At 43.5% G+C, this 23,631-nt stretch overlaps 2 protein-coding genes across 2 annotated transcripts in view; both read right to left on the reverse strand.

Annotated features, from left to right (window-relative positions):
• Window positions 1-124: 124 nt before the first annotated feature.
• Window positions 125-1,024, reverse strand: LOC133775397 (developmental pluripotency-associated protein 4-like). The gene has a single exon (XM_062213703.1). The coding sequence runs from the start codon at window positions 1,022-1,024 to the stop codon at window positions 125-127; it is 900 nt and encodes a 299-aa protein (XP_062069687.1).
• Window positions 1,025-8,523: 7,499 nt separating this feature from the next.
• KCNU1 (potassium calcium-activated channel subfamily U member 1) overlaps window positions 8,524-23,631 on the reverse strand; it is a 148,132-nt gene continuing 133,024 nt past the window's right edge. The window contains exons 26-29 of the mRNA XM_062213820.1: window positions 22,413-22,552; window positions 13,215-13,409; window positions 11,154-11,278; window positions 8,524-8,929 (exon numbers count right to left, since the gene is read on the reverse strand). Coding sequence (XP_062069804.1) covers window positions 8,524-8,929; window positions 11,154-11,278; window positions 13,215-13,409; window positions 22,413-22,552 — 866 coding nt within the window. The remainder of the gene's footprint in view (window positions 8,930-11,153; window positions 11,279-13,214; window positions 13,410-22,412; window positions 22,553-23,631) is intronic.

The raw sequence follows: 23,631 nt of genomic DNA on the forward strand, positions 1-23,631 counted from the left end.
TGGGCCTTGAATTTACATCAACATCAGTCATGGCTATGGTTCCGCAGGCTCCCTAGTCCTCAAGAACTTAGATGATGTCAAAGAAGGAAGCAGAAGCTGTAAATGTCCTTTAAATCCTGATATTCTAGTCCCATTGAAGGCTTTTCGATAAGATTTTATTCCTGTGGACACACTCGGGGCACAGCATATTGTCCTCCAGGTATGGGGGTGGGAAATTACTTGCAGGAAGCAAGAAGAGTGCACTCACTCTTCCTTTTTTCTTCTCAGGAACCCAGGCTCGTCCTGCATGAAACTGCAGCTGAACCCAACCATGTGTATTTGCAGGGAGACTTTTCCCATGGACCACACACCATCTGTCACCGGAGGCCTCTGGGGGTGTTTCCATTGCCTTCCTCTTCCCAGCACCAGCGACCATTCTGGCCCAAGAGGCCAGCACAGCCTCTGGGGCAGAAGTTGTCACCTCAACTGTATTCACATCCTCCAGGAGCACAGGTATGCCCTCCTGGAGTGGAGGAGCCACTTCAGGGGGGTCGGTCCCCACAGAACACACTGTTTTCTTAGCACTTTCCTGGGATGTTTCCTCTTTGCCCACCTTTGATTTTATTTGTAAGGATGTTTTGATCTTGACCTCCTTTGCTGTGTTGGGAATAGTCTGTAAACAAGGCTTCTGGTGTGGGTAAGCATTTTCACATAGTCGTTTATACAGATCTATTTTCGGGCCATTAGTGCTTAACCTCAGCTTTTGACCCCAGGCCTGCAAAATGTCTCTGTAGACCAGGTCGATAGGTGGCAGATCTACAGGTAACGGAGGAATTGGTACCTTCTTCCGAGGTTTTGGGTTGCCATCACACTGTCCCCTTTCCTTAGGACAGGCAACTTTATCATCTTTCATAAATCTTTTTCGTTTGTTCCCCTCCTTTTCTGATATTCTTGGTAAAGATGTGCTTGGTTGAGTTAATGCCCACTGTTCTTCTTCCCTCGACCATCCTGTGGCAGTTCTCTCCTTGCCTCTAGAATTCTCCATACTTGGAAGACAAATGAAGTTGATAAAAAGAGAGAGGTCTTTTCACTTCCACGATGGTCCCTAGCCTAAGAGTCATTTATTTAGTTTTTAATCATCTATCTATTCCCACGTATTCATGTAAAGGTAAAATTTGTTTCTCTCCTGATTTACATGTGTACCACAATTTTTAAAATTATGGTCACTCACACATGCACACAACATACAATTTACCATCTTAGACAATTTAAGCATATAGTACCATAAGCTAATGTTGTGTAACAGGTCCCAGGGACTTTTGCATATTGCAAAACTGAAACTCTAGACCCATGCAACAACTCCCCTTAAACCCTTATGCCCAATCACTGGCAGTTACCACTGCACTCTGCATTTTAGAGCTTGACAGCTTCAGGTAACTTATACATGTGGAATTATGCAGCATTTGTCTTTTGGGCAAAATGTCCTCATGAGTCACTCATGTTGTACCATGCGATAAGATTCCCTATTTTAATTTTTTAAAATTGAAGACAGTAAATGCACACTGTTTTCCCTAGTGACTACACCCTTTTATAGTCCAATGAAAATGTAGAAGGCTGCTAATTCCTCCACATCTCTACCAACACTTGCTATTTTGTCTCTCTGAGACTGGCCATTCCTGTGAGTGTGAGGTGATATTTTTTGGTTTGGAGTTGCATTGCTTTGATGATTAGCTGAGTTTGCTGCCTTTTCATTTGCTTAATGGCCATTTGTGTATCATTTTGGAAAAGTGTCTATTAAATCTTTTTTTGGCTAGTTTTAAATTGCATTGTTTGGGTTTTTTATTGTTGAGTTGTAGGAGTTCTTTATTTATTCTGGGTACTAACCCTTTATCAGATACACGGACTGCAAACATTTTCTAACATTCTGTGTATTGCAATTTCATTCTGCTGTTTGCTTCATTTGCTGTGTAGCAGCTCTTACATTTGGTGTCCCATTTGTCTGTTTTTGCTTCTGTGGCCTGTGATCTGTGTCATACCTACAAATCACTGCCCAGTCCAATGTCTTGACGTTCATTCCCTGTATCTCTTCTAGGACTTTTCAAGTCTGAGGTTTTGCCCTTAGATATCTAATTCATTTTGAGTTGATTTATTAGAACTCACAAGTTTGTAATACGTGTATGAAATTTTAGATTGACCTTACAGGATTGACTAAGTTTTGTTACTGTTTATTTCAAAATACGCTGCTAAGTTTTCATTTCACTGTAGTGGGATTGTATGGTATTATCTAGTTGAAGATTAGTATTATTATGGCTATTAACTAAATAATTTTCCTCAGCATTGATTTTTAATTTAAAGGATATATTATCTGATACTAACAATGCCACTTCTTTTGGTAAATATTTTTCTAGTATATTTATTTCTAGTTTCACATTTTCTGAATCATTTTATGTTCTGCAATAAACAGTATATAATGCTTTTAAGTGTAACCCCCAAATTTCTATCCTTTACCTTGTAGGATGGAACCATTTATTTTTATTTAATACATATTTGCATTTATAACTACATTTAAAACTTGTTTTCTATATATTGTTCTTTAGTTTGCTTTTCTGAAAAAATAATCCAGACTTCTCATGAGTTGGGTCAGTATTTTTGGATGCCAATTTTGTGTCTCATGACTGAATAGCTTCTCTAAACTGACTCTAAAGTCATGTATTCTTCCATTTTCCTTAGGAATTTATTCTCCAAAATTTTTATATTCATCATAGATTTTAAAAATGCGGAAGTTAATCATTATTTCTGTGCTCCTGAAGTATACAATCTTAGAATAATTTTATTAGATTATGTTCCTTTCCTATTCCTCATTATTTATTTTTAATATGCAAGTTTTAATGTTTTAACAATTTACAACTTATTACTATTCCTATTATTCAACTGCTACCTATTTATAATATTTTCTAGTTCTTTTCAAATGACTGTTCTTATATATTTCTCCATCTTTTGAAGTTATTCTTTTCCTACTGAAGTATACCCTTTACTAGTTTTTTTCAGTAAAGGTCTCTAAATGATATGTTCTCAGGCTTTGCTCTCAAAAGATAGTTCTAAAACTGACCTCATTTTGCCCTCTTCTCTTGAATGTAATTTGGATACCATACTATACCCATGTTTATTTTTTCTGTTATGTTTCCCTCAGCATTTTTGTGTCATTGACCCATTATTTCTTTTTTCCCCTTGATTTCTCAGTGATAATCGTTTTATAAGAAATCTGCTTTTCTGTCTAGGTGTGGTGATAAATATGTCCATATGTAAATTTATTTTTATTTTCTTGCTAATGAATCATTGGACTTTTAAATCTCAGGAGTCTTTCTTTTTATTAATTCTGAAATTTTTAAGTTTTAAGTTTTTCATATTCCTTATTCTATCTCCTTATGGAAATTGAATATTTTATACATTGGACTTTTTCATTCTTTTCTCCATGCAACTTTTAGGTTTTCAATTTGTTTATTTCTTCACCTTTCATTTTAGATAAATTCTTTAGATTTATCCAAATGTAATTTATTCCTTAAGTCATACACTGAATTTTTAATTAAATTGTTTTTGAAAGCTTTGATTCTGTTTCTACTCTGCCTGCTCATTTTTTTCACTGTGCACTCTTGTTATGACCTCTGATCATATTTTTATCCATTTTCATCGCATCCAACATATCAATTTTATGGTCTTTTTCAGATTGTTCTAGTGTCAGAAGTCCAGGGTCATGCTAACCTCTGGTTTGATTTGTCTCCTCATTTTCACTAAGGAGGATAATTTCCTCATGTCATTTCCAACTTTTTTATTGTGGTCTTATTGTCCATTTTTTAAAAAAGCTTCCAACTCACATTTGTCTTGATGGAGTCCCGTGTGCCCCGAGACATAACAACTGCTACTGCTGCGTGTTATCCGTGTCTTCCCAGCACTCACCTCCAGAGTGCACCTGCTTCAGAACCAGCTTTCCGCCCATTGCCGCTCCAGTTTGCAGCTGCAGCCAATGTGGCACACATCTGAGCAGTACTTCTACACACAGTCTGAATAGGGGGCTTCTGATGCTCATGGCAGGTGTCCTCCGGACCCGGGTTCCTGAGCAAAGATAACTGTTCTTGCTTCTTTCTTGGGCCCGTGACAGGAGTCTGTCTGTTGCTCTTTCACAGCTGGGCTGCTCTTTCCCTGCTGGTGGTTCAGCAGGGTCTCTGTCTCTATCCACTTCCTGTCCTAAGTCCAACCACTGACTCAACGCCCTGCATATCCCTAAGTGCATCTCTCAGACACCTTTTCTGCCCTGGACTTCTCCCTTGCTTCTGGCTGGATGTTTTCTTTTATGAACTGCTCTGTGTTCACAAATTATTTTGTCATGGTTTACCTAACATTTCTGAGCATCTGGAGCAGGAAGAAATCCATCTGGATTGTTAACCCTACTGCTGAAACCATACCGCCAGAATGAGTTTTGGAAGTAGAGAGCTCGTCCTCCACTCCATTATTTAAAACCGCTGAAGAAGCCGGCGCCGCTGCTCACTAGGCTAATCCTCCGCCTTGCGGCGCCGGCACACCGGGTTCTAGTCCCGGTCGGGGCACCGATCCTGTCCCGGTTGCCCCTCTTCCAGGCCAGCTCTCTGCTGTGGCCCAGGAGTGCAGTGGAGGATGGCCCAAGTCCTTGGGCCCTGCACCCCATGGGAGACCAGGAGAAGCACCTGGCTCCTGCCATCGGATCAGCGCGGTACGCCGGCCGCAGGGGCCATTGGAGGGTGAACCAACGGCAAAAGGAAGACCTTTCTCTCTGTCTCTCTCTCACTGTCCACTCTGCCTGTCAAAAAAAAAAAAATAATAATAATAATAAAAAATTTAAAAAAATCGCTGAAGAGCTCCTCATTGTGCATAATGCGTAGGGTGTTTCCTGTGCCTCTAAGAGTCACTGTTAACCAGATCCTGCCTTTCTCTCCAATGTCACCTCCAGCAACTCAAGCTCTGGTTTTGGCCACACTGGCCTGTGTGCTTCTACCTGCTCCCTTTAGAGAGCCTGTTCCATGGAGGGCAACTTTGTCTTGGTCTGTGCTCCGCCTCCAGCAGAGTGCCTGATACACAGAGGTAATGAATCAGTGTGTTGAATAAATGAAGACCAAAGTAATTCTCTGTCTCTCTTTGTCTTCATTTCAAATAAGGTCTTTAAAACAAATGAAGATGGAAGTCATGTTAAAAATATTTTAGTTCAACTTTCTTCTTTTTTAAACAGTAAAATGAATGAAGAAAGTAGCTGAGAGAAATTGAAGAACTTGCCCAACGTAAAAAAATCTTTATTGAGATATCCAGAGCAAGTACTCAGGCCTCCTGCTTCCCCTACCCTACATTCTTTCTGTGATCAGCTTAGGGTTATTTTAAGTCAATAGCAAGTATTTGGGAAGATGACTGTAGACTGTAGGATGACTCATGGCCTCTATCCAACTTAGATGATGAATGGTATGGGATATATGCATATATGAATTTTTATTGGGATGGAACCTGTAGTTGTCACCCAGTTTTGAAAGCATCAAAAAACATCTCAAATACTAGGCCACACATTGTTTGTGAGCTAATCTGCTCTTCTGTGAACAATTATTATAAGTTAAGTATATACCACATTGTCAAAGGATCTGGTGTGATGACTTGTGTGGAATGGCGGTAAGCAGTTGACCTAGCCGATAAGATGATAATTAAGATGTTGCCAAGGTTCAAGTCCTGGCTCCACTCTCAATTCCAGTTTCTGCTAATGCACACTTTTGGAGGCAGCAGGTGATGGTTCAAATAGTTTGGTCTCTCAACCACAAGCCCATGTTTAATTACAGGCTCCTGGTTGCAATCTCAGCTGTTGTGGGCACTTGGAGAGTGAACCAACGAATGGGAGCTCAGGCAGTCAGTCTGTCTCTCTCTCTATCTTTCTCTCTGCTTCTTGAATAAATAAATTTTGAAAACGCTTCCATCTGCAGGTGAAGGGTTTACGTTTGGAATTATGGGATTGCTTGACACATGAGTTTAGGGGTAGTCTGCCAATTTTATTTGTAAAAACTGGCAATATGAATGCTTAAACATTACATATACCTTAATATTTATTTAGCAAGCCTTTTGATCTCGAGTCCTCTACTGCAAAATAAAGTATTTCTCCTTGAAATTGTTCTACTCTATGGGAAATGAGATCGTTTTGTGGGATAAGTTTTTACTCTGAAGAACTGAGAAGTTGAGAGTTAAGCAGATTGGTCAATATGTATATAGCAGGGGGATTTGTGGATTTTGAATATGCAGAGGGCTAGTCCTTTCTCAGGAATATTTTGTTTCTACCAAACCCAATCCATGAATAAAACGTCTGGGGGCTTGGACAAGGGAATGAGACTGTCTCTGTAGGAGACTCTGGGGCCATGTCCTCCGGGGGTAGGAACTTCCTTCACTCACTGGGACAGTCCTCCCAGTCATTAATGGTCAGAATGAGGGGCCAAAGCTAAATCTGTCACATTCTTCTAGCAGTTAGGATTTGAGATTCAGATTCTGTTTTTGAAGCACATATAACTGTACGTAACAATTTAGAATTGCACGAAGAAATATCTTACCATGTATATGGTGGCAAAAGTCAGTATGTAAAAAGGGAAAAGGAGAAATTCAACTTAGGAAAGCTTCAAAATATGGAACTGCCAAAGAATTCCATTAGTCTCTGACAACTTTCCTTAAAACTATTCTCTTTTCCCCATAGATTGAATTAATTTCATTATAATCAAAACCTAGCCATTGTTTCATATGGGTGGATAGTTTTCCTTATTTCTTTTATTGTATTTCTATGGTTGGAAGAATAATGTATATAATGGCTGGAATAGAACAGAGCAGATTTGACTGTTGATCTGATCAGTTTTAGCTAAGTGCAATGATTTGGATATATTTAGACTAAAAATGTCCATGTTGTTTATTTGAAAGTGAAATTAACTGTGTATGTTTTATCTGGCAACACTATTGGTGACATACTTTCTTCTTTTGCAAAACAGAAATAAGAATACCATGTCAGCTAAGATGTTGTTAAAATGTAGAGGATATCATAAACATTATATAAAATAATTTATGAGAAGTCTGTTTTATTATTTTCATTACTAACTCTTTCTACCTAGCATGCATTTCAGGGAACTTCGAAAAACTCATGGAAAACAAAATAAAAAAATATGTTGACTTTGCTGCAAAATCTTTTGGAATCAGCACTTTTTTTTTTACTACACATTTCCACCAACCTTTTGAAGAGCCCTCCTATTATACATAGTTATAAAGCCACCAATTGGGTGTAAAGACATCCTTAATGTGCTCATTTTCTTTTCTTTTCTTTTTTTGACAGGCAGTGTGGACAGTGAGAGAGAGAGACAGAGAAAAAGGTCTTCCTTTTCCATTGGTTCACCCCCCCAATGGCTGCTGTGACTGGTGTACTGTGCTGATCTGAAGCCAGGAGCCAGGTGCTTCCTCCTGGTCTCCCATGTGGGTGCAGGGCCCAAACACTTGGATCATCCTCCACTGCACTCCCGGGCCACAGAAAGAGCTGGACAGGAAGAGGAGCAACCCAGACAGAATCCGGCGCCCCGACTGGGACTAGAACCCGGTGTGCAGGCGCCACAGGTGGAGGATTAGCCTAGTGAGCTGCGGCGCCGGCCTAATGTGCTGATTTTCATGTTAGCCCAGTACTACTTAGGTTAAACAGCTGACTTGAAGATGGGGTGTATGGAGCAGTGGATTGGCTTACTTTGGAACATGGAATATGGGGAAAAATTTTCAACCTTTTTTTTTTTTTTTTCAATGATGTCTCAACTCCTGCAGTGCAGAATTTGGAAATTACTTATTTTAGTGGACTTGACTTCACTCAGGTAACTTATCCCATGAGACTCTAATTTTCTTCATTGTTAAAAACCTACTACATATGCTGGGCATATATCTAGGTCTTAGTTAAAGACCAGTTAGGTTCCTATTCCCACCAACATATCCTCGTATGGCCTTCATCCCATCCTCCCGAAAGAGGAGAAATAAGGAAAAGTATGAGGGGGGAAAACGAAGTGGTTGCTGGTGGAAAATGCAGGCTAGTTTGCTCTTTTCCTATTCTGGGATAAAGACTGAAAGATTCTTGACTGTTTGGGGTACAGTTGGGGGAGACTCTTTACTTATTATGCCCTGTGTCCAAGTCCTCATGTTTGCCTGGCTACTTACCTTTCTGAACATGAACAATCAAGCCAGTACTGCACGCCTTCGTAAGACAGCTCAAACTTACAAGCCTTCTGTTGAAGGGACACAGAGCGAGGCAATTTCCTTACACAGGCGTTTATCATATATTTCTTTATCACATCAGACCCAATGGGAGGAGATCAGACAACTTCCGTCTCTTCCAAAACAGTGTGGGCTTGCTGTTCACCCACTAAGCAAGGGGCACGAACACAGCGCGCTTCCATTTTTATTGTCCCTGTTCAATGACACTGTCTCTGGCAGTGCTGTAGATGCAGCGCATTGGGAGTTAGGAGAGCCTCGGTGGATCTAATTGTTTTTCAAAAATGTATGCGCGTCATCCTCCAGGGTTTCCTTCTGGCTACCCCTTCCTGTTCCTGGCACAGGGTCCCTCAGTTTCTCCTGTGCTTGAACCTTACTAGTCCGAGGGAAGATTGTTTGCTGAGATGCAGAACAGGAAGAAGTTTTTAGCTCCCAAAAATGGTCTGGTGAGAACAATTGCTGTGCCGCGATCTTGTCCTCTAGGTCGATGGTGGGGGTACAGCTTATCTCTGTGTTTGTTTCCGAGGGCTTTGGCATGATGTTTATAATCTCATATGGAGCATTTGAAGAACTGCTGTCTGTTTTATAACAGGCCGTGCTGAAAGGGATAGCACAGAACACAAGGTCTGCGGGTAGCAGCTTGAACTCATTGGCTGGCCGGGTAATCACGAACCTGTAAGAGAAGCCAGGGATGAATTGTGAGCTGCTGAAGCTGGGCTTGGGTGGCCACAGGCCCTGGCAACACCAGGAGGTCATTCTGCTGGGCTGAAACAGGGAACGCCTGTGGGTTCTCCATAAATAGTGACTCTCTCTGGCACCGTGGGTTAGGAGAGGCCCTAGAGTGGGAATTAGCAGGCTGCTCTTCCTCTCTGTCTTTGCATCCAGACACTAGTTGTGACATCTCCCTTATTTGAGCCTTTCTGCCCTCATTGGTGTAATGGAAGGACAGGATAAGACTGTGGTACCTGTTTTTAGGACACACTCATGAATTTAATGGACACATTAAATTCTTTTTAAAACACGGTTCTCAGTGCAAGACTGACCTTCCTGCATTGAATAATCTACCCACTTTTGTCTTGCCCACTCTGTCCTCTGTAACTACTATATTAAAAACAAGATCCACTATAATCACATATTCTCTTTAAAGCAGAAATGGTACTTCACTGAGATCTTCTCAGGTACCAGACATCTTCATAAAGCTCATGGAAGATGGGTATTTTGAAAAAAAAGGCGTGGGTTTCCAAACTGTTGTACCAAAATAAATCTATTTTTTTAAATTACATTTTCCATGAACCTGTTGAAGTACCCTCATTTAAGTTGCATATTCTCCCAATGGTCATGTTCTGCAGGCTTTCCAGAGGTACTGGTGGCAAAGGACAGAGTATAAACTTCAGGGAGAGAGGGAGAGAGAGCAAGAGAGAAATGGGGAGTGAGAGCAATAGCGATATATATATATATATATATATATATATACACATACATATATATACACACACACACACACACACACATATATATATATATACACATATGGAGAGAGAGAGAGAGAGAATATTGATTACTCATGCTTCCTGGTGTTGCTTCCAGAACATCACTTCTCCCCCACTGCCTTCACGGTGAGTTCTATAAAGCCATAAACTCCCTCCTGATTCTTCAGTGTCATTTGTAGGCTCCATGTTTACTTGGGTAATTTGGAACTTGGGGTCCACGTTCTTTCAGACTCCAGTGCCACTGTCAGCTTATGCACCTGCAATATATCTGCAGTTTATGACCCTACCATCAAGACACGTCTCCATGATGTCAGCTACCCAGTGGTCTTTATCTCCAAACAGGTTGCCTGGCCACGTCCTGGATGTCAAAGTTTGCTGACTCTGTATCTCCTCAACCATCTTAAGCTCCAGTCAATCACTCTTTGACCACAGCTTCCCAATGTTCTTCCTCTCTTGTTGCCTTACTCTGAGTTCATCTACTCTTTAACTTCATCAGGATTTCCAATCTTTGATCCTTCACTTTACAGTCTAGCCTTGCTTCACAAATCCCCAGTAAGCCTTCTCTTCCACTCCTTTTAACACTTGATCTAAACATTTAGCTCTCTCTCAACTCCTTGTGATATTTCTTCCATCTTCTCTCCGAGCAATGGCTAAGTGCGGAGAAATCCTGGTGCTAAATAAAAACTCACACAAGCACACCTAGAGCCATAGCTACCTTAGCATCTTTTCTTTGCACCCTTGTCTCCTTTTATGAGCAGAAAAGTGCTTTTCTCCTATTCAAGACCACTTCACTTTGAGTAATTTGGCTTCCATCTCCTTTCTCCTGGAACAAGTTCCATCAGTCCATTTCCACTCTATCAATTTTAATTTCTCCTTTTCTCCTAAATGCTGTCCATCTCCACTGTGAGATTCTTAGCTTGGACCCGTGTGTCTCTTGACTGCCCCTTCTCCTCTCCTCCCACCCTCTTCTCCATTTCCTCTGTCTTCCTTGCTGCTGATCTTTCTATAAATTTGAACATATCACTCACATGATTTATAGGCACAAAGTGCAGTGGCTAGGAAGAAAAATGCACCCCACGGTCCAGCCAAGTCCAACAAATCCAGCAGAACGCAAGGAAGACTTTCTAATGATGTTGACAGTGGCTTCCAACTTCAGAAGGTTGCACGGGCATGGATGAAGGGTAAGTTACAAAAGAATTTGGATTTAAAATCTAGGTCTACATTTCAGTTTTCACAGGGGACAGAGACTCTATTGCCTTTTGCATTGGGGTTCTTGTTTATGCCCTGTATCATTATTAATTTCATTTGTGCCCTTCCTTGCAACTGTGTACTCCAGGCTCTGGACTTCTCTTTCACAATGAATAAGGTAATTCTGGTTGCCGTGCTTGCGTGAGTGAGTTTCCAAACTGGCGTACTCCCCTTTTGTTTTCCGGGTTCCGTTCCTCTTCCTCTATCAGGCGATATAAACCAACACACAGGATTCCCAGATTATCTAATGTGCCGCAGAATAGCTGTCCAAAGGTTTCTCTTGGCTGTGGAGAGAAGAGAAAAACCAATGTCTGCTGGGTACTTAGGTCCAGCAATAACAAGCACTTACCTGAGTGTCATTGGCTTTTCCAGGAGGTAGACATTTGGGAGACTTCAAAACCATTTCCTAAAAGCTTCAATGTGGCCATGTCAGTTGGGGAAGTGACATAGAACTTGCCCTTTGTATGGGCAGCACGTGTTAAGACACACACTGGGCACAGAGACCTGGAAGAGTGGGCTCCTTGTGAGGGGCCTTCTGATATTGTTGTTATGGACCAACAAAGCTTGTTTCCTTGTAAAGACCTTCCGTTAACAATACATACAACAGCTGGGTGCAGTGTCAAACGAGGCTCAACTGGAAGCCATGCTGACAATGAAGTTACGCATTCCAGTTTAGATTCTACTCGGATTCCCAAATGCCTAGATGTCCTAGTGCAATTTCTCAAAATTGCTGTCTTCTCCATTACTATAATATACTCTTCACCAGCTCTATGGGCTAACAAAACTCAAGCATTTTCTACTGGTTAGCCCAGTCAGACACTTTGAGCCAAGCACAGAATCCTTTTGCCTAATTTCAGCTGACCTGATCAGATTTCTCTAACATTTCAGATATGGGGAAAGTGAGAAGGCCTCTGTCAGACTTCAGCAAATGGACCCCTGCTCTGAAACTGGTTAACAACGTGGCCTCAAGTGGGTCCCTGCTTTTCTGGGTTTCAGATTCTTGATCTGTTAAATGTCATCAGTAACAGTGCCTGCCCTTTAAGTCTTTAGCTAGACCAAGTGAGAGAAACTAGACAGGCACAAGGAAAATAGCCAATAAATATTAGCATTGCAATCATTATAAATGTATTTATCAGGGTACAAAGTCATTGAGTGTCTTTGTTATACTGCTATAACAGAATGCTTGAGAGCGAGTAATGTATACAAAACAGAACTATTTCTTTTTTTTTTCTTTTTTTTTTCTTTTTTTTTTTTTTTGACAGGCAGAGTGGACAGTGAGAGAGAGAGACAGAGAGAAAGGTCTTCCTTTTTGCCGTTGGTTCACCCTCCAATGGCCGCTGCGGCCAGCGCATCTTGCTGATCCGAAGCCAGGAGCCAGGTGCTTCTCCTGGTCTCCCATGCGAGTGCAGGGCCCAGGGACTTGGGCCATCCTCCACTGCACTCCCGGGCCACAGCAGAGAGCTGGCCTGGAAGAGGGGCAACCGGGACAGAATCCGGCGCCCCCACTGGGACTAGAACCCGGTGTGCCAGCGCTGCTAGGCGGAGGATTAGCCTGTTAAGCCATGGTGCTGGCCACAAAACAGAACTATTTCTTACAGTTTTGGAGGCTGACAAGTCCAAGGTTAAATGGTCTTGTTATATCAAGGCAGAAGGGCAAGAAAAGCATGAGAGAGACACACACACACACACACACAGAGAGAGAGAGAGAGAGAGAGAGAGAGAGAGAGAGAGAGAGAGAGAGAAGGGGCCCAGACTCATCATTAATCCTGAATCAACTCCAGTAATAACTAATCCACTTCCAAGATAACAACATTAATCCATTCAACAGAACTGAATCCTCACGACCAAATTATCTCTTGAAGATCCCGGCTCTCAAAACTATTGCATTGAGGATTAAGTTTCTAGCACATGAAATTTGGGGACTACATTGAAACCATATTATTGAGCCTCTCTGATGTTTACTGCAGAAAGATAGGGATAATAACAACTGCTTTATTTACCTTGTGGGGTTGTTGTAAAAAGTGAACATAAACTGTGAAAATATATGGGTGAATTGTAGCATTCTATGAACATAATATAGTGAACTATAAAATACTTTATACATTATTAATTATTATTTCTGTGCTATAGGCCACCTAAGAACCCAGATAGTTTGGACTGTTTTCAGAAACTCAGGGAGGGGAGGAATGGGAAACTGCATTATGATAAGAGTAGACTCACTTCAATATCTGATAAAATGGTTTGGTCTAAGGACAGAAGCCCCAGCTTACACCGCGATCTTCCAGAGAAGAATGTAGTACAACTGTCGGCCAACTCAGAGAACTTATCCTTATCCAAGTGTTGCTCCAGCTGAGAACATATCCCTCCTGTCACCAGCATCTGAAGTAGTTCCAGGACGTGGTAGTTGTAGAAGGCCTGGAAAGCAAGGAGAAGCTGGGTTCACGGTCAGAAGAGCCAGTGTGTGAATGGTGGAGGGGCAGAAGTTTGGACACTGAGTGGGCACCACTGTTGGGAATGAACCTGATGGTACAGAGCAGTGTGTCTTGTTATCGTTATCAAAGTCAAATACAAGTTGGCAGTTTGAGTAGGGTTTTGGGTTAGGCAAAGTGAAGAACACAGCGCTGACCCAGTTCCTGGTCTCTTGGTGCTTATACTGTGCAACAAGAGGAATGTGTATAGTGATTCTGACATCAAGGATCCCCGTCTTCCAAACATGACCAGAGAAGCACGCTGGGCCACAGGTACCCTAGTAACCATCAATATATAGAAACACATATGTTTGGTGAGACTTCCTATAGATCTTTGCCTTGTGGGACAATGGATCTTATTGTCATCTCTACTTGAGTGTTTTGGGTGTGATTAATTCATGTATTCATTTTTGATTGTGACCAATTCGAGGACAGGTATTGGCTGAGGTCTTATTAACAGCTGGATTTCCCCTAGTTCTTATTGTGTATTTCAGAAATTGTGAGTGCTGAATAAATAAATGAATGGAGTCTTAGAATCTTTGACATCAAAAAGAAACCAGAAGGCGACATGTGGGCCTAATTCTTATTGTGAAACAAGCTTCACATTGGATAATCTTACCTGTTTTCACAAATTCCTTTTTCCCAGGGTTTGTATCACAATCAGTATAGACTGGGCATTCACACACATGCAAATGCCACTGAAATATACCCATTGCCTTTTCTCAGTACTTACAATATACAGTACTTACCATGTTCTGCTCCTTGCCTTATCTAAATCAGACTTTTACTGTAGTTGAAATGAGAAATTCTATGTTGTATGCGTACAGTGGGACTTATCTCCCCAAAAGTCATGCAGATGCCTTCATACTGATGGCTGATTGGCTAAGAATGGAGACTCAGTCTAATTATGGAGACTAAGAGGAGGGCTGGGGGGGAGGGGGTTCAGTTTGTCCAAAAATGGGGCACCTGATCCTGAATGGCAATCTCCCAGCTGTGATCGGAAATGAACTCTTTCATTCTCAAGAAGTTCCCTTAAATATTTTAGTTAAACTAATGCAAATGGATCTAATACCTATGTTTATGCATTGGTTGCCTGTAGAAAAAAATATTTTCTTATAGTAAGGAGTGGAAATGTCATCAATTGTTATTATTCTAGAAATTTATCCTTCCTTTTGTCTACTTTCAAACTCAGGCACTCATCTTATAAAGCCTCAACCATTATAGGGATCTCTTTACTAGTTTTCCCCCTTGTTTTTCTTTTCATTTGCAATCCATTGTTTGTGATATTTCCAGAGCGATTCTCTAGAAATGCAAATCATATCACGCCCTCTACCTCCTCATAGCTTTAGTGTCATCAGCTGCTATAGAACCAAACCAGCTTCCTTGCTGTGGCCTTCTAAGGCCTCATGATCTGACACAACCTCCCTTTCCAAGCTCACCGCTTGCATGAGCTGTTCCCTTGCAGAGCACGCTGGTCTACTTGGGACTGCTCAGGCGAGACTTTTACTCCTTTATGCTTTTGCTTAGGAACAGCTGGTTGATCCCTCATTGACCTGGTGGCTTCCTTGGGCCTCCTCATCAGCAGGAAATTTTCTTTTCTTTGTGATCCCCTGGCCACTGGCTTTTAGTCTACTTCATTCTGTTTTCTGCTGGAGTGAGTTGTTTATCTGGAACACACTTGGGTTTGAATATCGGACTGTGCCTTCCAACCTGAGTACCTTTGAGCAATTCATATATATTTATCTCGGGAACAATTTTATCCATTGACACAGTAATGCCCAGGTATCTTTGTTTGCAGGATTAAATGACATACAATGCACACCTCACCAAATTCTATCCCTTTATCATGATTCTCTTGCAGCTAGGTCATCTGGAATGATGTTAATGAGTGCATATTTCTGGGATCTTAGATTTTTGGATCCAAGAATATGGATAGAAGAATAAAGTAGGAATTGAGAAGCACCACAGGGCAGGCATTCAGCACAGCAGCTTGGGTCTCTACTTGGGACACTTGCACCTGGTTCAAGTCCTTGCTACTCTGCTTCTGATTCAGGTTCCCGCTGACATGCACCCTGGGTCCCTATCATCCATGTGGGATTGAGTTTCAGGCTCTTAGCTTTGGCCTTGCCCAGCCCTGGTTGGTGCAGGCATTTTGGGGAGTGAATCAACAGATGGAAGACCTCCCTGTCTGTTGCTCTTTCAAATAAAATGAAAATAAATATGATTTTTTATAAAGCGCACGTGGTTATTCGTACCCTAATAATCCCCAGAACAGACAAAACAGTGCTTCCTTAAAACCATGAGCTCGTTCTGAAGGTGGACTTTGTCTCCTTAACATTCAAGCCCTCACTAGCTCTTTAGCAAGCAGGTGTTTGGGATCTGTAAGAATACTGACTGCAACAGGCAGGTATTCTAACAAATACACAAATACTGCTTAAACACAGAGGCAATGGGGACAAGTTGACCTAAGAAATAATATGAGAATATTTTCAAAACTTCATAGAAAATGGGTTTAAAACATAAGTTTGTTTGGGCTCAAAACATTTTTGAAATCCATGCATGATCTTTTTCCTAATACATGTTTACTTAGAATTTTTTATGACAAAAAATGCATGGGCTTTAAAACTAGGGCACCAAAATAAACTTATCTTTTCAATTCCATCTTTCACCAGCTTTTTAAAGTGCTCTTCTATAATTTATGTGAATGAAGAGACAATAAAAAGAACGCCTATACTATTTTTCAGATTAAAAGATGACCTACATCCTTTTGCATCTCCTGAGTGATTCCTCCACCCTATGCTGCTGCTCCTTTGTTCCAGCCCAGAACCATCCAGGAGGGTGTGTATGGAATCAGCCTTGACATCCAGTGGGACCAGAGGATGCAAATCCAGGGTGAGCCACAATCCGTTTAAGAACATGTGGCCATCATATAGAGTGATCAAACATAATACTGTTAGAATAATTCTCCACTGATTAAAGAAAAGGCGTAAATTCTAGGGTTATCCTGATGTCAATGGCTCTGGGCAAACATGTGCTTTACATATTTAACTGAGAGGCTTAGCTTTGGGATATATCATTTCTTCAGTTTTGACATCAAAAGGATTGTGATTCTATAAGGAGGAAAATAATGGGATTTGTGTGTCACCCTTGTTCTGTGAGCTCATCTCCTGGTCTTATTATTTGGAGTCCTTTGGCATTGACCTTTCTCAGCCTCTCTTTCTTTCTTTTCTTTTCCCTCCTCTCTCTTCTTCTTCTTCTTTTTTTTTTTTTCTCTCTCAAGAAAAGCTGCAAGTGGAAATGTGCTTGAAATGTTTCCAGACTTCTAAATTTGGACAGTGTTTCTAATGTTACACTCGCTAGGATTTGGACTTTCAATGTTAGAAAATGTTGCAGGCACAATGTTTTAACTACGATAAAGCTTGAGTTCTCGTTTCTGACAAAGAACATCGCCTAATAGTACGGTTGCTAATATCCTAGACACCTATTGCCTTTTATTTCCAAGCATCTGAGAAGGCCCTAAGAGCAAACATTTTTGGGGAAACACTTCCAGTTCAGAGTGAACTGCCCAGCAGAGTGACCTAGAGAACGTCCCGTTACACGCAGGTCTCAATTTTCTCCCAAGTAAAGGAACACACTCCCTAAGTTCCTGATTGTTTCTGAAGCTCTTGTTGTAAAGCCAAACGGGAGTCTTTCACGGGGCCTGTCTGCCTCATATTTTAATTTTTATGGCATTGAACTGCCAAAGGAGTAAAAGTGAGTCTAAATTATACCTCACAGGCATATTTCTCCCACTGGGAGTTGGGGAGGGGAGTCTACAGAGGTACACGGGGGTATATTTGCAATCAGTCTAATGTTTGCTGTACCAGGATATTTGGAGGGAAAGTCTATCATTTTACATTAAAAAAAAAATCATGGATCTACCCCATTGACAAAATTTTAAAAATTGCATGAAAATGTAAAACACCATCTCAGTGTTTTTTTTGTTTGTTTGTTTTTGTTTTTGTTTTTTTGACAGGCAGTGTGGACAGTGAGAGAGAGACAGAGAGAAAGGTCTTCCTTTACCGTTGGTTCACCCTCCCATGGCCACTGTGGCTGACGCACTGTGGCTGGCGCACTGTGCTGATCTGAAGCCAGGAGCCAGGTGCTTCTCCTGGTCTCCCATGGGGTGCAGGGCCCAAGCACTTGGGCCATCCTCCACTGCACTCCCGGGCCACAGCAGAGAGCTGGTCTGAAAGAGGGGCAACCGGGACAGAATCCGGTGCCCCGACTAGGACTAGAACCCGGGGTACCGGCGCCGCAGGTGGAGGATTAGCCTAGTGAGCCGCGGTGCCGGCCCTCAGTGTTTCTAAGCACTGACAAGTTCAAAGCGCACTGCTGTGTGCTTTGCTGACTCTGGGACCTGCACGTTCGTTCTCCACGGAGTTTGTTAGGGGTGATGGGGAGGGAATGGTGACAGAGCACTAGGTCTGGGAAGGAAGACAGCCCATAAATATTAGGAATAGTGTTCCCCAGGATGGAAGTCAAGGTGGGTGCAGCGTTAGCCCCTTTCCTTGAGGGAGCCTGCTCTGAACACCTCTGATCCCAGCCTTGCTCTTCTGTGTGGTGTGGGCACGGGGGAACCAGCATTTTGAGTCCCAGCCCCACGCTGTGCAGCAACAGGACACGGAGCTCCTGTTATGTTGCCTTGAGCCGCAGTCACAAGAGCCAACCCTGGAGGATGCTCACTGGGGGGCCCTGTCGGAGGGTGAAAGGCAGGCAGAATGGGGTGGAATGACTGGCTCTCACCGTCCCCAAGGGAGTTCTGAGTTGAGGTCAGCAACCTGTCTCAGCACAGAGGGCAACAGGATGCTGCTTATGTCACATCTCTCTCCTGGTTATAGATTCTAACTTCCAGGGAAGCCGTTTTCAAAATCTTCACAATGGAACATTTTCTTCCAGTCCAATCTCCTGCGGGTGCCTCAGATAGGACACGGATGCAAGAAGAGTTGCTCGGATCAGGACGAGGGATGTTGGAGGAGGAGGAGCACCGTGTGCTGGGCACATCCTGTCTCCTCTCTGTCCTCAGCAGCCCCGAGCACTCTGAGCCGTGGGTTCTCTGTGTTGGAAAAGTGCTGTGTGGGAAGGAAGTTGGGGATCACAGACATAGGTGCCTGGGGAAGACAAATGACCGGTGGTCCTGAAGTCTAAGTCTGGAATCCCTGACGGTTGCGTCTGAAAACCAACTCGAGATCTGTAAGTGGTGTGGCTTTTGGCAGGTGTTTTGCCCCCCTAGGCCTCAGTCTATCTGTAAAAGAGGAATGTTCTCCTAACTGGGTGGAGAGGAGAATTAAACAAGGCAATGTCGGTAGCTCTCTTGGCAATGCCCTTGGCACAAGGTAAGTGCTGGAACTATGTTGTTATTTCCTCTATGGCAGATATTGCTGCTACTGTTACTGATACTATCTCAACAACAGAAATTGGTGGACTAAGTTACCTGGAGGTCTGTATTGGGAAAGACTCAACTGTGGTGTCCAGTGATGCTTGCTGTGAGCCTGTGATAGAGATCATAGCTGGGGGGGGGGGGCGTTACTGCCACCCTAACTTCATGGAGAGTTGGAGGTCTTTGCCTTCCTCCCAACCCTTGGCAAGGTTCAGCGTGCATGGAGAAGAGAACTGAGTGTTTGTGAACATATCCTGGAGCCACCCCAGGGACTCCAGGGGTTGTGGTAGAAAATGATCAATGTTCTCAGGTAGGGCTACTTCCAGGAGTTAAGACGGGGGGACAGCCAAGAACAAATGGAAGAGACAGATAATGGAATTAGAGGCTCAGGCCCGACCTTGGGTTCTCTCTTTCCATATGGATGGTATAACAGGAAGCCCCCATGCTTAGAAGGCTTGTAGGACAGGCCCAGGGAAAGAGGGAACAACAGTGGGCAGCATTCACTGGTTGTTTGCAATGGTCTGGTTCTGCTCCCCCTTTCAGTAGCATTAACCTGTGTGCATTTTGCTGCATTCCTCCTCATTAACAATTCAACAGCTGGAACAGAAGGCCACTGGGGCAGGGAGAGATTTACGGGTTCAAGCGGGCCCCTTCTCTTAGAGGCTGCCGTTTTCCCTGACACTGGGTTGCCATTCCCAGCCCTGATTCAGTGGACCAAGTGCTGCTCCTAAATCAGCCCTTTATCAGGGTTCATTAAGGGCAAGCTGTTGGTCCACTGGGGGTTACAACCTCATGGAACAACCCCTCTATGGGACCACACCATGTGGTCTTGTTTCTACTCAACAGTCGTCACGAGAGGGGCTCAGAACAGACTCTTGAGACTTTATGTAGCTCATTTTTGTTTTTCAGCTAAAAAGCCCCTCTTCCACTGAGCAGAGGCCATTAATATAATACGCAGCCCTGCTCCGACCGCCCAAGGCCAAGATCCCACTCAGCGGACACCTAGTTCAGGACTCTTATGACTAAGCTTGTGTTTCCTGTGCTGGTTTATTAAGTGTGCTCATTTGTTTTTATTTCTACTCTTTCAGTGTTTCTCTGCCCTGCCTGATTGGTTTGAATGTGTCCTTCTTGGGGCCGGTGCTGTGGCGCAGCAGGTTAATGCCCTGGCCTGAAATGCCGGCATCCCATATTGGCGCCGGTTCTAGTCCCGGCTGCTCCACTTCTGATCCAGCTCTCTGTTATGGCCAAGGAAAGCAGTAGAAGATGGCCCAAGTCCTTGGGCCCCTGCACCCGCATGGGAGACCCGGAAAAAGCTCCTGGTTCCTGGCTTCGGATTGGCACAGCTCCAGCCATTGTGGCCAACTGGGGAGTGAACCAGTGGATGGAAGACCTCTCTCTCTCTCTCTCTCTCTCTCTCTCTCTCCCCATGCCTCTCCTCTCTCTGTGTAACCCTGATTCTCAAATAAATAAATTTTTAAAAAATAAAGAATGTGTCCCTTTCTCAAAGTTTATGTTGAAAAACCTAACCCCCAGTGCCATGCTGTGAGAGATGGGACCTGGAAGAGGGTAGGTTCTGAGGGCAGGCCCTCCTGAATGAATGAATGCCCGTATCTTGGGAGTGGGTGAGTTATCACGGGAGCGGGGTCCTGAGTGAAAGGCTAGTGCAATATTGACTCTCTCCTTTCTGTGTCTCTCCCTTGCCTTCTCGCCTTCTGCCATGGGATGAGCCAACACCAGGCCCTTCCCAGACGCTGAGCAGCCCTGGTGCCATGCCCTGGGACATTCAAGCCTGCAGGAGGATGAGCCAAACAATCTCCTGTTGTTTGCAAAATTCCCAGTCTCAGCTATGGCAACATTGAACAGACCAAGACACTGCCCTTCCGACCAACTCCAAAATGGAATCTGCGGTTTTGTTCCTGCCTGTACAGGCAGGTGTGGTTTAATTAAGTCTCAAGTTTAATTTAAGGCGTGAAGCTACCTGCCACTGAAGAGAGCTGGGGCCTTAAACCCATCTCAACTGTATCCTGTAGACAGATTAAGATCACCACAAGTCACCCTCTGCCTGAAACCCATCCTTGATTCCAGGCCAGCTAATTGACCTATCAATGACAGTGATGCAGCCACCTTCTCAGCCAAGTAACCTGACTTGACTCCCTCTAGTGCATCGCTTTCTGCTGTGGCCAAGGCTGCGTGCTGTTTAACCCTTTAGGAAGTCTGTAGTCTACCAACTTGTTTAACGTCAACTCTCCCTGAAGTAGAGCTGTGTGTCTGACAGCTCAGTGGAGATCCCTCCCCCATGGCTTACAGAGATACAGCCCAGAGCTGCAGAGCCACCTGAGCATATAAATGGCATTGAGGCCACAAGCCAGATGCGTGTGCCCCAGCCACACTCCCCTTAGTATGTACACTGTGCCCAAGGCACCCATACCGTGTAGGAATGAGGTCTTTTCTACATGGGGTTCCAGAAGACAGCAAATTTATCAGCTTGTGCTCAGACCTTTGTTAATTTACATACCTACATGTTCATATTCCATCATTTTGCAACCCTTCCTTTGAACAATCTGGGTAGGAAGAGAAGGAAAGGTGTTGGTTCACATGGATTTTCTTTCAGGAATTCTTGTGGTCATTCACAAATGGTTACATGTGGATTATTCGGGTGTAGGCAAATCCAGATTCTTTCAACACCCTGGGTTTGCTGCTACCTCGCAGCCTCTTGGGTATTTCTTCTCTAAGGGGCCTGCATGGCCTACCTCGCCCTCTGACCCCGAGCTTCACTCACAGGTTGCTTCTCCTGGTTGGGTATTGAAACCTGCAACAGCTTGACCCAGCCCTACATTTCCCATCGCACATTTCCTTAGCCCTGTGACTGGATGTTAGTTAGCGTGTTCCTGTCAATCTCCTCCCCTTGGTGCAAACTCCACCTGGTGGAGAGGTCTGCTTGTCACCACTGTGACTCTTGTGCAGAGCAGGGGTTCAATAGATACCTGTAGGAGGAGGAGTTACTTCTACTCATGGGAATTCTGTAGTGAATGCAGGAAGTCTGCTTAGCGGCTAAAGATTCTGAAAACAAAAGAGCAACCATGAAGTCCAAAATGTTCCACATTAGAGGGGCAACCTGGAGGGAGATTTGACTTTGCTGTGGCCCCCAGGGTCCCCTTATGGCCAGTTTCAGCAGGAGCTGTTGGGTGACTCCAGGCAGCAGAGAGTGCATATCCTCTAGGCTCCAATGCCAAGGGCCCACTCTGCCGATGCACACTTGAAGCTGAAGGGCCAGCTCTCTTTTCTCCTGGCTTCAACCACGCTGGCTCCAGGGATCTCAAGGTTTTAATCTGGAAAATGTGAAATCTCTATTTCTCTCACCACACAGCTGGGCATGCAGATGAAATGAAGTGCACGAATGAGGTTTATTTTTGTAAGTCCAAGAGAACTTAGACAGGTGAGGTGTTATCACCTTGGACCCAGCTCTAACCCATCCACTCACCACTTTACACAGGACTTGGTTTGGAAAATCTTGGCCTCAGCCACACTTACCGTGGCCAGGAGGGAATCGAGGAAGTTGCCAGAAAACACGGTGCCTGTGGAGAAGGAAGTGCTGAGATGCAGGTTGGTTTCCTTGAGGCTCCCCTCCAGTCTGCCAAGCTGTTCGATAAAGTGGATGTTGGAAGGATTTTCTGCAAGGCAGAAAGCAAAGAGGAAAGACATGGAGGCTTGAGAATACAGAGACGTTCACAAACGGAAGGCCAGAGGTGTCTCCTTTGGGTCTCTATGGGATCTACTCCTATTTTAGGACATTTTTTTTCTTTTCCAAGAATCTTCCTTCCCTAAAGACATGTATCCACCTGGTGTCCCTTCATCATCAAAGGGACATTCTTCTACCACAGGCTCAAGTTTCTCCAGACAAGTGTTCTGATTGTCCCTTTTATGTGAAGATGCTTCAAACACTTTGTGGGAGAACCAAATGAAAAGGTGAGTTTATTTTGGTGCTGAAGCTTTTTGAAATTCATGCACAACTTTTTTAAAGTATACAATCTCCATGATTATAGACTGATTGTATAGTTTATCTTTCAAAACAGGACACTTTTGGGGCCGGTGCTATGGCACAATGGGTAAAGCTCCCACCTGCAGTGCAGTTATCCCATATGGGCACCAGTTCGAGTCCTTGCTGCTCCACTTCTGATCCAGCTCTCTGCTATGGTCTGGGAAAGCAGTGGAAGATGGCCCAAGTCCTTGGGCCTCTGCACCCACATGGGAGACCAGGAAGAAGCACCTCACTCTTTGCTTTAGATCGGTGCAGCTCTGGCCATTGCGGCCATTTGGGGAGTGAACCAGCGGATGGAAGACCTCTCTCTCTCTCTCTCTCTCTCTCTGCCTCTCTGTGTAACTCTGACTTTTAAATAACATAAATCTTTAAAAAAAAAAAAAGGACACTTTTGAAAGTTGAAGGGGGTACTCTCAATAACTATACTAGGGCAATAGGCACAAATAGGAATCTATGGTCATCCTATTTACAGTCTCTCCCTGCAATATCATGCCATACTGTGTTATCCACTTGATGCTTAGAGTTATCTGAGTCCAGAGTGAGTGAGAGTAGTTCTGTCAATCACCTGGGGATATTGTTACCAGGCAAATTCTGACTCATTCGGCTTAGTTTGGGGCCTGAGAGCCCACATATCTAGCAAGCTCCCAGAGGCTGGTGATGCTGTTGACTCATGGTCCACACTTTGAGTAGCAAGGTTTACAGGATCATCCT

The sequence above is a fragment of the Lepus europaeus genome, chromosome 16, assembly GCF_033115175.1.
Source record: "Lepus europaeus isolate LE1 chromosome 16, mLepTim1.pri, whole genome shotgun sequence".
Lineage (NCBI taxonomy): Eukaryota > Metazoa > Chordata > Mammalia > Lagomorpha > Leporidae > Lepus > Lepus europaeus.

What these genes read in the sequence shown, in the direction of transcription:
- LOC133775397 (XM_062213703.1), bottom strand. Translation starts at nt 1,024, where the DNA reads ATGGAGAATTCTAGAGGCAAGGAGAGAACTGCCACAGGATGGTCGAGG.